Genomic DNA, 13,605 nt, shown 5'->3' on the forward strand with positions numbered 1-13,605 from the left:
ATAGAAGTGACCAGGACAGGCCAGGACAGTAGACGGGTGCTGGGATCGACCGGTAAATCAGAAGTTCTGCTTTTATGCTCAACTCTCTCTCTACCAAAACGGTACAGTGCAGTGTCCATATCATTTCAACTACAGCCCCAGTTCATCAGTCAGTCTCCCACTCCCTTCTCTTCTCACTCGTTCGTACTCCATTTGGGGCAGCAACTCATGCCCGGCCCAGAATAGGAACTCCACCCATCTTTTCTGATCTTCAGAAGTCCATATATGCAAGATAAATGGTAAATTGACTGGATTTTATAGCACTTTTCAAACTCAAGCACTCACTTTATACATCATTTACTCATTTTCACCCATTCATAAAAACATTTTTTCTACCTAACGTTCACACACATTCACACTCCAATGATAACATTTGATAATCAGAGTTTAGAACAGCAGTGCATCTTCCTACCTTCAGCTAGTAGCTCAAGAAGGAGAGATCATTTGAAAGATTTAAACATGATTTACTGCGATAGAGAAACTAATGTATTTGGCGATTAGACCAATGACCCATGATGGCAGAACAGGTGACCACCGGTGAAAGACATGAAGAAACTCTGGAAGCTAGTACCAAAGGAGACATGGTCCATCCAGTGGCTTGGCACGAGGCCACTGATGGCAGAGGATATGATTAACTGGAAGCTAGTGCTGACACAGACGACACCTTAGGTGGCATAGCCAGAAGGTGGCTAGGATGGAACCCAACAAGGGTGATATAGACCCTCGGGTGCCTTGGACAGAGGCCGACAATGGCAACAGAGACCCTAATGTGGCTTAAAGAGGGGCCCTTGGGTGACGTTAATGGAGGCCAATGGAGGCCATCACATGGATTGGACAGAGAAGGATGACAGCAAGGATAGAAAGAAAACCCTCGTGGCCTGCCAGGTAGCCAACCACAACAATGAGTTCCCATCAATGGCTTGACAGATAGCCGGGGATGACCACAGAAACCCACAACCTCAGGCAATATGGCATCCTCAGGCTCAGACAACACAGGACCCTCAGGCTCAGGAATCAGCTGAGGCTCAAGGATGTCAAGATTCACTGCACATATAGGAGACTTTGGAAACACTGGTGGTTGGGGCAGCTCAACAGAGCATGCAGCAAATCTTACAGGGGACAGGGACTGTGGCTGTTCTGGCTCAGAATTCCCCCAGAAGTCCCAGAGCACAGTCACAATATCTGGGGATAGTCTCTGAGATGGTGTGCTCATGAACACAAAATTCAATCTCTGGAGGGGTCATCTCGGCAGCACAGTAAACAGTTTCTGTGTGAGGTACCAGCTCAGAAATGGAAAACATTGTCTCTTCCTCTGAAACACCAATACAGTCGTATCACTGTTTGTCGGCACAGAAACACCCCAAGTATTTCACTGTTGACTGCTTCAGAGACTGCCGTGGACTTCTTCTTTATTACTGGGTGTCTGAGAAACACCAGACAAACATTATTATCTGTTCCAGAAACAGAAAACTTTCTTTGGTTATTGGCCAGCTCACAAATACAGAACACATTTTTTATACTGACCGACTAAGAAATACAAAACTCATTACAAAATTCAAAGAAACACACTTCAGTCTTTGAATGAGGTGACCACAAAAAACATGTTTTGAACTGGTCGTCTGGTCTTTCTTCCAGCAGGAATAAAAAAAGAAAAACAGTCTTATATTGTATCATCAACAGTCTGACTCAGACACAAAACCCTCAGTTTTTAACTTTGCTGGTTTAGCGGTTATGCTGATGGTGAAGAGAACACAGAACAGTCTTTGCTTAGATTTCTTCTGGCTGGGGTAGCACGAGAGAACACGTCTTTTTCATTCAGCCTAGAGGATTGTTGTGGAGACCCTGTTTTAGCAGATACCAGTGGAGCTGCAAATGTGGGCAGTAGTGAAAGGTACCGGTGGTGGCAGCTTCACTTCCTCCTCAAAGTGGGAACCGGTTATGGTGATGTCAAAAAGCATGTGATCCACTGATGTGGCAGTGATGAAGGGCTCGTCCACTGCAGCGATGACATAGAAGTACTGTTGGGCTCAGTCTTTTTATAGTTGTGTTCTTCTGTCAGGTTAGCTGTGTGGCTGCAGGAGTAAGACCCAAAAGGCGGGAGTTGGAAATAAGGGATAAGCAGTATCATGCTAAACTCAAGGCAGTAGCCACTGACTTAAGTTGGAGCACATGGAATAGAAAAGCAATGAACACACACCATGAAGAATACTGACACAATACAGACACACCAGATAACGAACAGAGACCTAGACACAAAATACAAGGAAGAACAAACATCAAAATAAAATAGAAAAACAGTGTACAGGAGGACAAAGGGAGAAAGGTAAACAAAGATGGTGACAGGATTCAGAGACCAGACGGACACAAGGATAAGGCTGAGAAAACAGAAAGTGAAAACCAAAGATGATAACTAAATATTACAAAACCAAGACACATGAACTCAACTACAACATAAGCAGGGAAGATGACGCTAAAATACAAACCGACGACTGAAAAATACAATAATGAAATGAGAAACAGCAATCAAACAAATACTACGAACAAACCAAACTAAGAAACAAATGATCCACAAAACAACAACAAAACATGAACTCACTAAAAACTCTGCGTTCAACACCGAGGGACCATGACAGCTTTGGAAATTTCAGACACTTCAAACAAAATTAGGAGATGATTATCAATATTTGTTTTGGGTTTTAATCATCTATCATCTGTTTGTGCAGGATCTGTGGTGACCCCCTTCGAGCAGGGCGTCTCTCCAAACAACGTGCCGTACTACATCAAGTAAGTGCTCTGGTGCTCAGCTTGTAGCCCTGCTTGTCCTCTTCATCGGCTACACACAATTTTTAACTTTCATTCTGTCGCACTCTGGTTTCCCTGGGCTGGGGCGCAACACAGAATAAATGTGCTTTGGAAACTTCAAACTTCAAAACTACAAACTTCATTAGCGAACATGATTTGTGACAGTAGGCAGTCTTAAACTAGCAGTGGGGCTATTCTTTCTCAAATCAAATAGGCCTTCCAAGATATGTATGGTATATAATGGTCTGTCAAACCACTTTCAGGCCTTTTTTATTTTATTTTATTTTTCACATTGTAATCTGAGGCAATAATAGTACCTCAAAGACTGTTAAAGACAGACGATTCACTGGTCTTTCTTCCCATCAAAATGAATCAAAATCTGTAATTTGTGAAAAATACATGAAAAATGTCTGTCTATTGGCCACGTCTTAATGCATGCCCAATCATCCAGGCAAGTGAAGACGCTCCGTCCAGATGAACAGAACTTTTGGAGATATCTGTTGGCTAGTTAAATGCCTCTTGCACAGTGTTTCATGGAGAAGCATCTTGCTGTTGTGGTATGGTAGAAATAAAAACAGAATTGGTCACATTCTACAACAAGACCAAAGGAGGTGTAGACACATGGACCACATGGTTAGCACCTACATATGTAAGTTTAAAAACAAAGAGGTGGTCAATGGTGCTGTGGTATGACATACTTAACATTGCTACCCTTCACCTTTTCATAGCTTAGCACCCTGAATTCAAGAGCAGAATCACTAATGCACAACTCACACCACACATGAGAACTCAACTGGAAAGTTGCTCCCAACAAAAAGCCACAGGAAAAGCAGACAAGCCCAACCAAAGAGAAACAAAGATCATGAAGTCAGAAGTTGGTGTGGTAAATCCAGTGTATGGATGTCATTAGATGTAGCGATTGTTCTGTTCTGGAAGAGTGTACCCAGTCACTTGTGCATGTAAGGGTTAAAAAGTATTCTGCATGCATTATTTTGCAGTATTATATGTCATTCAAAAATTGCTAAGAATTGTCTTTTCTAATTTAAATTTTATTACTGTATGCTAAAATAACTTGGACCTTTGGACCATAAAAGTAAAGCAAGTTGGAGAAAGACGTACAGGAATATTTTTTAAATTGTCTGATTTTAGATGGAATGACCCAAAGTTGGTCCTTTTCAGATTCAGATCAACTTTATTAATCACAAAAGGAGGCAGTTTGTTCGCAGCTTACCCACACAACCTACTCCCACAGTCAAACACACAACCAATAATCACAAACACTGTTGCATGTCAATTTCTTACACTGTAATATTTCTTTTTCAGCAGAGGCAAGCCAAGGACGCGAGATACACTCAAAGTATTGTTTCCCAATTTTTAATAGTTCAAGGTGGATTGTTACATCGTGGCACATTGTTTGGTCCATAACTGTGGGCTTGCCTGGTATTGCTGGTCAAAGATTCATCCACTCAGGATACGTTCAGTCGTTTGCTGCTTTTAATGCAATTCTTCATTTGTCTGCACTTTTCCATCCACTCAACTGTACGTCCAAATTTGAAACAAAGTTCTGACTCTTTAGACGAGAAAAAGCAGAAACACTTGCATAAAAACATATACACATCAACTCACTGACTCCACATTGGGAGTCACCACCGTAGCATTATATTTGGGCAAATTACTTTCATGCTGTGTGGTAAAATGTTTGTTTGTCGGAGGCATTTCCTCTCTTTGTTGTGATCTGTCTTGGGGTAATTATTATTATGTAAATATATTACACATATTCACAAATCAGTTTTCTTAGAAGTAATGTATTACTCCCAGGAGAAAGTAATTCATTACACTACTTGCATTACTTTGAAGTTTCTCCATAAAATGACCTGAAATACATTGTCTCATAATTACCAGCAACAGTATAAACCTTTAGGCTACTGTCCATACACAAGCATAAATCCATATCCTAATGAGTGCACACATATTATCTTTCTCTTAGTTTTCAGCACAAAGCAAAGATGAAATCCAGCACAAAGACACTTTAGTGATAGCCACAGTGATTCTACTGCAGGAACAGGTACAAGCTGCAGCCTGACTGCTCATCAGTTTGTTGAAGTGTTGAAGTTCGGGGTCTGGCTGCTGGCCTGAGGTTGGCAGTCACTCAGCTTCATCAACACTCTGGGTTCTTGGCTAGCTTAGTGCTAGCATGCTGTCCGAGCAGATGCTTGCAAATAGCTGAAGTTGTGTTAGCAGCATTAATTAAGTTGTTTCGGTCCTGGATGCACTTTACACATGTTACTCTCGTCCTTTTGTTTAATAAAACAAAAGTAATATTCATAGACATGCTGCAAACTGCACCATTATCCACCACTAACTGAAATCAGCTGATTGTAGCGCGACTTTAAGTAGAACTGATAGGCAGGATCGACAGGCAAGCAGACGACACGACACTGACTCAGAGAAACACAGGGTTTAAATACACTGGGGAGTAACGAGGGGAATGAGACACAGAAGGAGGGGACACCTGGGAGAAATCAGGACTGACGAGACAAGCAAAGCAGGACACATTCACATAAGACACGGACCTTCAAAGTAAAACAGGAAGGATCACACAGAGACGCGAACTTGACACAGTGGGGACAGCAACTAAGAAACACAGAGACATAAACCATAAGGCAGAGGACTCTAAGAACTGAAAGACACAGAGGGGAACTCAAACATGCAGACACAGACTTACACAGAACAGAGGGGACACAGAAACATGAAGGGCAAGGGATCGAAACTAGAAACCATCGAATAACTCACACAAGTACGATAATACAAACATCACAAAGAACTAAAAACGCTGGGTCAGGAGACCCAGGACCGTGACAAAAACTCTGTTCCAGGTTTCAGGAGATCTTTCTCATTGTGCCTTTGGCAGATCCAAATCTCATATTTAGTCACTTAGCGTTGGCTGAGGGAATAAGTTTGGGGACAGACGAACTATTAAAAGACCGTTTTTCAAAGTCATCATCACTAGAATGTTGTGCATCTGGAGACAAAACATCAGATGCTTATCTCTCGTCAACTAAGGCAGTAAAAATGGGAGTTCAAATTTCATTTGACTGTAATACAGTCAAATGTGATCCTGTTTACTGTTGCCACTTGTGAAACAATGCGACATAAAAGATCTGGTTGAAGATGGAGGCCAGTGGGTCTGTGCAGACTTTCAGGAATGACGGGACACACTGTTAAATCCCAGAGCCTTCCCGGTGTTCTGTCTCTGGATAAGCAGACTAAACATCCTCACGGATCTTTAGCACAGGTAGGGGTCAGATGGGACGGGGTGGGGGTGCAAGTAGTCTTTTTGTATAGGTGTGAGGTGAGAGTGAGCATCTTTGTGTGTGGATGTGAGGGTGAGCAGGTGGGAGGTGTGAGTGGTTGTCTTTCAAATCTGCAGTAGAAGGTTTTAAGGCCATCAGCCAGCTGGTGGAGCAATGGACTCCTGTCACTGGTGCAAGCTGATGCAGGGTCATCGGCTGAGAAGCTGCTTTTTAGCTTTTAGCTTTAGTGCCTAATCCGGTCGCTTGCCATGCTTTTCAGGGTTTTCCATTAGGAGACAGTACCTGTTAGTACCTACTCAGCTCGGGTTCCCAGTGATCTGAAAATGTGATGTCAACAGACTGCATGCCACTGATTGGCTAATCAGTGGCATCACTCGCTGAGCCATGAGAGCGTCTCCTTCACGAAAATCAAACCCGGCATTTTTAAAACCCAGCAACGAGAGAAACAGCTGCAAAAAAAGAACATCATTGTCCTGAGTCTGACAAAAAGACACAGACCCATCAGCAGGTGTGTTCTCTCGACGTCCACCTTTGTTGTGGCGTTCATGTTGCACAGTAATTCCTTCGTGGGACGCTCAGCCACATTGCTGTGACAACCCCACGCACATCAGGCGTTGTGATGGAAAACAAGTTGAGTCGCGTAGGGACTAACGGAAAAGCGGCTTTAGTTACCCTGATCTCCTTGGTTAGCTTGTTTCTAGCCTGCTTGTAGAGGGCCCGGACCCCTCTGCTGTAGGCCTCCTCTGTGAATAACCAAGTAGCATAAACAGTTAACCTAACCCCACTAACTGCATGACTTTGGACTGGTGGAAGACGGGTACTCTGGCTTCCTCCTGCATACCTTCTTCCTTGAGTACCCACACAAACACGAGAAGAACGTACAAATTCAAACAGAAAGGACCCAGCCAGTTGATGGAATTGAACTCAGGACCTTCGTGCTTTTTAACATGGCATCATTTATTTACTTTACCTATATGAAGCATTTATATTATTCCTGATTACGGTAACATCACCTGGTCATCTTTACTGAACGGGAAGTAAACGAAAAGCTGAGTTAGTGGTTTAAGAATCCAGAGCAAAGCAGGCACAGTGTCATGATTCTGATTTGGGTTGTTAATTATAGACGTTAATGTTTTCAGTATTACTGCTATAATTTGCAAGCAGGTACACCTGTTCATAAAAATGAACAAAGTAATACTGGATACAACATTGTTATTTTTGCTGTCTATTGTCAAGACCAATATAGTCTATCCATTCACTTAACCACTGAGATCCATCAAGTCCCTTCACCAGCAGGGGGGCTGGAGCCTTTTCCAACTACCATCAGAATCAGAATAACCCTGAGGAAAGGGGCAAGAGGCGAGGAACACCTGACGCAGGGCTAACACAGAGAGACAGACAACCATTATGACCTATGGGCAGTTTATAGTAGCCTAGCCCACTGACTGGATGCCTTTGGGTTTTGGGAGGAAGCCAGAGTACCCAGTGAGAACCCACACAAACACACAAGCTCCACAGAGAAAGGCACTGGCTAGATATTTTAATCCACAGTGCTAATCACCACGCCACCACACTCTCCACTGAGATCCTTATTAAATATGGTTATATTTAAATGATAACTGTCATCATTAAGTTATCCATCTTATCTATTATTTTCTAGATTTTTCTCCTTTCAATGGATAATATTTAATAACTAGGGTAATATTTAATAATTAGGGTAATATTTAATAATTAGGGTAATATTTAATAAAAGGATATTTTTTTCCAATGAGATCTCTTGTGCAAACATCGCATGAACAACAAAAGAAAGCCATGTAAGTTCAGTATAATCAAATCCCTGACATTGACTTTTCTCATGTTGAGCATTTATATTACTCGTGATTACAGCAACACCACATGGTGGTCTTCATAAAAGCAGAAGTGAGGCAGAAAAACGAAGTTAATGGTTAAGAAATACAGGGCAGACTCAAATGGACTACACATACACTAACAGCAGTATAGAGTGCTTGAAAGTAAAAGAAAAAGTAAAGTCAAGGACCAAAAGCAGATGCATGGAGGCAGGCACAGGTGAACTTAAAGGGAGTCATTTATTAATAATCCCGTAGTTAAATCCAAAAGGGAAACAAAGTAAAAAGGGAAACACCAGAAGCCAGGAACTACAAACAGTTTACGCTGGGGATACAGGCTAATGATGGACGTGAACAGGTACAAATAAAGTAGCAAAAACAAGGATAAACAACAGATGACCAAACAAAGAACAAGAAGAAGACTGGAAGTACAAAGAAGGGTGTCTGGGGCAGAGATGAAACACCTGGGAAACACAGCTGAAACTCATAGACAGGAGGGTTCAGTGAAACTAAACACACAAAAGTTAGACAGGAAATAAAGAAGGAGAACATCAGTGACAGAGACTTGACATAAAAGGGCTGAAGACTAGGAAAAAATGTAATATAGAAAACTAGCAGAACACAACAGGAAGGGACAAACACATGGATATAAACACAAAGAAAATCAAGAATCATACATTTACATAAAGAAAACTAGAAAGTTAAAAACAACAACATTTAAAATCACGGGTAACAGACCCTTGACCTTAACAAAGACAAAGAACAACAGAGACAACACGAACACAATGCACAAAGGGAAAAGCAACTAATAAAACAAAACAATCCTTAAATCTTACTATCATTACTTTTGGCAAAAGGCCCTTATTTGCATTTCTCCTCCGTCAGTGTGGTCTGCTTTTAGTCATGTCAATAATTTCTTCACAGTCAAGAACTGATGTAAGATCTCTCTCAAGTGACAACATCAAAGCGAGTCCATGAGGTGGACCTCATGGAGCACCTCATGGTGCCACAGGAGCACCTGCTGGCACTCCTTATTCTCCCAACACTCGAGACTCGACACTCAAACGTTCAGACTCTCTCAGGTTAAATCGACGAGTCGCCATGTCAGTCAAATTTCTATTAATAGTAAGCGCCAGTAGAGTGGTTTCTGATTTTATCAGGCCATATGAGGAATTATGAAACCTGGCACTAAGTTCATTAAGCTGGAAGTCTATGATTTTATTTAATATAAGAAAATTGATGTGTCAGCTGACATTCTAGGAGAGTGACAATTGTAAACCCCTATTGACTGAAAAGAACACAAAGGCTTATTGACATTTGGCAAAAAACATCTTGATGATGCCGAAGACCTTTGGGAAAATATTCTGTGGACTGATGAGAAAAAAGTTGAACTGGAAGATTTGTGTCCTTACACCTGACAGACGAACTAACACAGCAGTATATGAAAAGACCATAACAACAGTCAAACATGGTGGCCATAATTATTGGAACTATTATACAGTGGAACCCCGACTTACGAATACCCCGTTTCACGAAAAATTCAAGTTACGAAGGCGCTGAACGGCAATATTTCTGCCCGTGTTACGGCAAAATGCCCGAGTAACGAAATCCGCTGGCTCTGATTGGCTGAGCCTACAATGCCCACAATGCCTTCCAAATCATGTGACAACCCCTTGGCTTTCGTACTTGCGCTTCGCTGTTCCACTTGAACCACGTATTGTTGTTGCAGTTAGCGATGAGCCTATAGCCTATCAGTCACTCAAAACGCGCGATGGGTGCTTCGACTTACGAAAGACCCTCGGGAACAAATTAATTTGGTAAGTCGGGGTTCTGTTGTATCTGCTCTCTACCAGAAAATCCTAAAGAAGAATGCAATGCCATTCGTTTGTGTCCTGAAGCTTGGATTATGCAGCAACATAAGGATTTGAAACACACCACCGGTGAATGGAAACAAAAAAATTAAGCTTTTGAAGTGACCCAGTCAAAACATGGGCTTACATCTGATTGAGATTCCTTAAACATAACCTTAAACAGTTTGTTTATGCTTGAAAACCCTCCATGTTTTCTGAATAAAAACAATTCTGAAGAGTGGGTCAGAATTCCTCCAAAGCAAAGGGAAAAACTACACTGCAGGTGTAGCATTAAGAACGCATCAGGTAATGACTTCTACCAATTGTATCATCGTGTTTTTCTTCAATGTTTTTTCTTATTTCTCCAAATTCAAGACACTGTATATCAGAAATTCAACTCCCAAGGTTAGATTGCCAACACAAAGTTCTAGTTCAAAGTCTTGATGGAGAACAATAAGCACAAATACCCTGAGGTGTAGTGAACACCATCATGATCTCTGTCAAACTGACCTAACATTCATAATAACAGCATTATCGCTGTTGAAGATTCAGTTCATTTTCTGTTTATATATTTAGCTCTACGTCATAACAACTGTCATCTCACAATGTCTCATTTCTGTCTGCCGCTTATTTACGTTCCAGCTCATTGAAACGTCGCGGCAAAATGTTGAGGAAAAGCACCGAGTTTTTTAAATGGACTAACAATGAGGTGGAGCTGTTGCTGCGAGTAACACAAAAGTACAAAGTTGCAAAAGCGAGTGAGAGTTAAAGAATGTGAAGAACAGCTCTCTGCAGCATGTACAGGCTGATGTTAATCTTTTTAGGGCTGTCAAAACTGAGAGCAATCAAAACAACTGCTGTATAATGCCCTCCGCTACCTTTGTTTAAATGGTCACATGACTGCATCACATGACTAAAATGCGTCATTGCGACGGGACAGCTCCGTTTTGAAATGTGTGTGTTTTCGAGAGCGTTTTCAAACCGCTGCATTTTTCCATGGGGAAAAACGTTGTCTCAGTGTGGACAGGAGGCCAAAACGGAGAGAAGACGATGCAAAACGCATTAGTGTGGACGTAGCTTAATTCAGTGATGCTCTAGGAGTAAGCACTTGATAGTAGATAGGAATAACTGCCTTTCACAGAAGGAGGCAAGAAGCTGAAGGCTTAGCTTCCACTGTATTTTTGGAAACTTTGGGAAGTATGCCTGCACTCTGAGAGTGAATTCCTCTGTTGAACAACCAACAGAACAGAGTCGAGATTCTAGTTGTGGTGAAAATGAAGACGGAGGCCTCTGAGTGCCCGGGGAGAAATGGAAATGGGGGTAAGGGTTGTATGAATGACTGTCTAACAGGTAGGATGACAGGAGAGCACTGAGATTTAAAGCACGCAGAACAGAGCCTGACTGGTTTGCAGAACATGGATAAGAAAGTGTTTGGACCAGAGTATTGATGTCAATATTAAGGCTACGTCCACACGTACACGGGTATTGTTGAAAACGGAGATTTTCCGTTTTTGTTTTAAAAAGTAATCCCGTCCACACGTAAACGCAAAAATGAAGGAAAACGCTGCTAGGAACATGTCAAAGCAACATGTGGCGATATATTCCTAAGCATGTAGAAATGCTGGCCAATCAGAAGTCTAGAAGCCTCGGTGAGCGATAGTAAACAAAGATGGCGCATAGAAGCAGAACCGAGTGGTATGTGTGGAGGGACAGTAACTGTGTGTATGTGTGAGCATTTAAACACTGCAGAGAGTACAAGTAACAGTAACAGTATTTTGTCTAAGTCCCCCATTGTAGAAATGCATTTCACCGAAACGTGGCGCACAGTGTGACGTCAAAAAATGCGCACACCTTTGACGCTGCGTTTTCTCCGTTTTCCTCGTCCACACGTAAATGCAAAAATGGAGTTTTCAAAAATATCCACCCTGGCCGGCGTTTTTAAAAATCTCCGTTTTCAGTGACCAAAAACGCCGTTTACGTGTGGACGAAAGGCGCAAACGCATAGAAAAATCTGCGTTTTCAAAAATACCCGGGTACGTGTGGACGTAGCCTACATTTGACAGATAAAAAAACAAACAAGTGATGTAAAGAATAGACAGGTGGTTGACAGATCTTCCTTACTGAACTTAAGCATAAGATTAAATATTAAGAACAAACAGGAATCTTCAGCCAAAGAGAATTAGTAAAGTCAGCAATTGACGGCTCATTGTCGCTGGCCTTCATCTCTTGGGTGATGGATAGGATTGAGGTTGGTGTTTGTGCTGGCCACTCAGACAGGGGTAAAAAGGACCATCCTGGGGGCTCAGTCCTTGAACACTAATCCCAAAAAATGACCCTGACACGCATTTGCAGATATACACACATACACACCACCACTACAATCCTGCACCCCTCCTCCTCCATTTCTGGCTCTCATCATTGAGGTGAAAAACTTCTAATGGAGTCTAGGCTCCTTTGCTTTGAGAAACAGTGGGATGGGGGAAGGGTGGAAGAGGCGGGGAGCCTGAGCTCCACCTATTCAAGCAGCCCAGGCTAAGTTTTCTGGAAGCACACAGGACTAGATGGAAATTAGTTTAATTTCAAAATAAAGGTGTCAGGATTTCCAGTTCAATCCTGTTATATTTGTCATAGTTGTGTAACTTCTGTGTATATTCCCATTATTTAGCAATGAATAGCCAGGGTGTGTAAACTTGCTGAGGGCTTTGGGGGAACCCATATGGAAAAGAAATAGTAAAAACTTATATGATTTACTCATGAAAGTGGCCACTTTCTCATTACTTTCATACATTGTTTTAGTAAGTATCCAAAACATACAAGTTTCATTTATATAATTTTCCAAGGGATCTTATATCTGTTTTCACTCTTGTATGCTTTTCATACAAGTTTCACACAAGACAGATACAAACTTTATAAGATTTATATATATCTTTTCCATATGGGAAAGCTGTTCACTCTCATATAAGATTACACCAGTAAATGTCATCTTTTTATGTAATAAGATGATAGTTCCACACCCATGTTGTCTGTTACATCAACCTTGCACTGGCTAAGACTTCGAATGAGTTCAAATGTGATGAAAAGCTGTTTTTGTTAAAAAAAAAAACAACAACAACCCAGGATGCATCTTGGTTTTGTTTCATTTCAGGTTGTGGTATTTGGTTAGACGTTCACACAGAAAATCCCCACTGAATGACACCTTAGTCTCACTTTTACTGTTGTTGGTCCATCAGCCAGTCACAGAAAAGTGCCCACTGCAGGTGTTTCTGTGTTTGTTATACTATATTTTGGTATCTTTGGTATTTTTTCATGGTTCTCCCATTCGGGGCGAACACTGCTGTTTCTCCCTTACCTATTTAGGCCCACTTGTCAACAAATTAGCATTCAACCAATATAAGTGTCATCCACATTGAGAACCATGCAGGTGCATCTGCAGTGGGTGAAAACCTGTCTGTACACAGTCTGTGTCAAAATTCATACACAGATGGACACAATTACAGAACTAAAAATGATCCACTAGAAGGGTCCAGTTGCAGACGTCACCATGCACACTACCATCACAGCCACAGCTGTGAACATGACTAACTTTTTATTACTTCTGTTGTTTGGGTTTAGATTAGATTGTATGCATATGTTCCATAAATAGCCAGAATCTATAGTGGGAATATTCTTTACTTCACCAACGTCTGGGCAAGATCACCTAAAAAATATTTTCCAAACTGACAAATCTCAGAACCGTGGGTAGTAACAGACCTT

General features: G+C 41.6%; 1 protein-coding gene across 9 annotated transcripts in view; it reads left to right on the top strand.

Annotated features, from left to right (window-relative positions):
• The window catches only part of dmd (dystrophin), a 300,586-nt gene that overhangs the window by 238,979 nt on the left and 48,002 nt on the right, over nucleotides 1-13,605 (top strand). For all 9 annotated transcript variants that reach the window (XM_076880080.1, XM_076880082.1, XM_076880079.1 and 6 more), the window contains one exon: nucleotides 2,763-2,823. In XM_076880080.1, the coding sequence (XP_076736195.1) occupies nucleotides 2,763-2,823 (61 nt within the window). The remainder of the gene's footprint in view (nucleotides 1-2,762; nucleotides 2,824-13,605) is intronic.

This window comes from Maylandia zebra, linkage group LG23 (genome assembly GCF_041146795.1).
Source record: "Maylandia zebra isolate NMK-2024a linkage group LG23, Mzebra_GT3a, whole genome shotgun sequence".
Classification (NCBI taxonomy): Eukaryota; Metazoa; Chordata; class Actinopteri; order Cichliformes; family Cichlidae; genus Maylandia; species Maylandia zebra.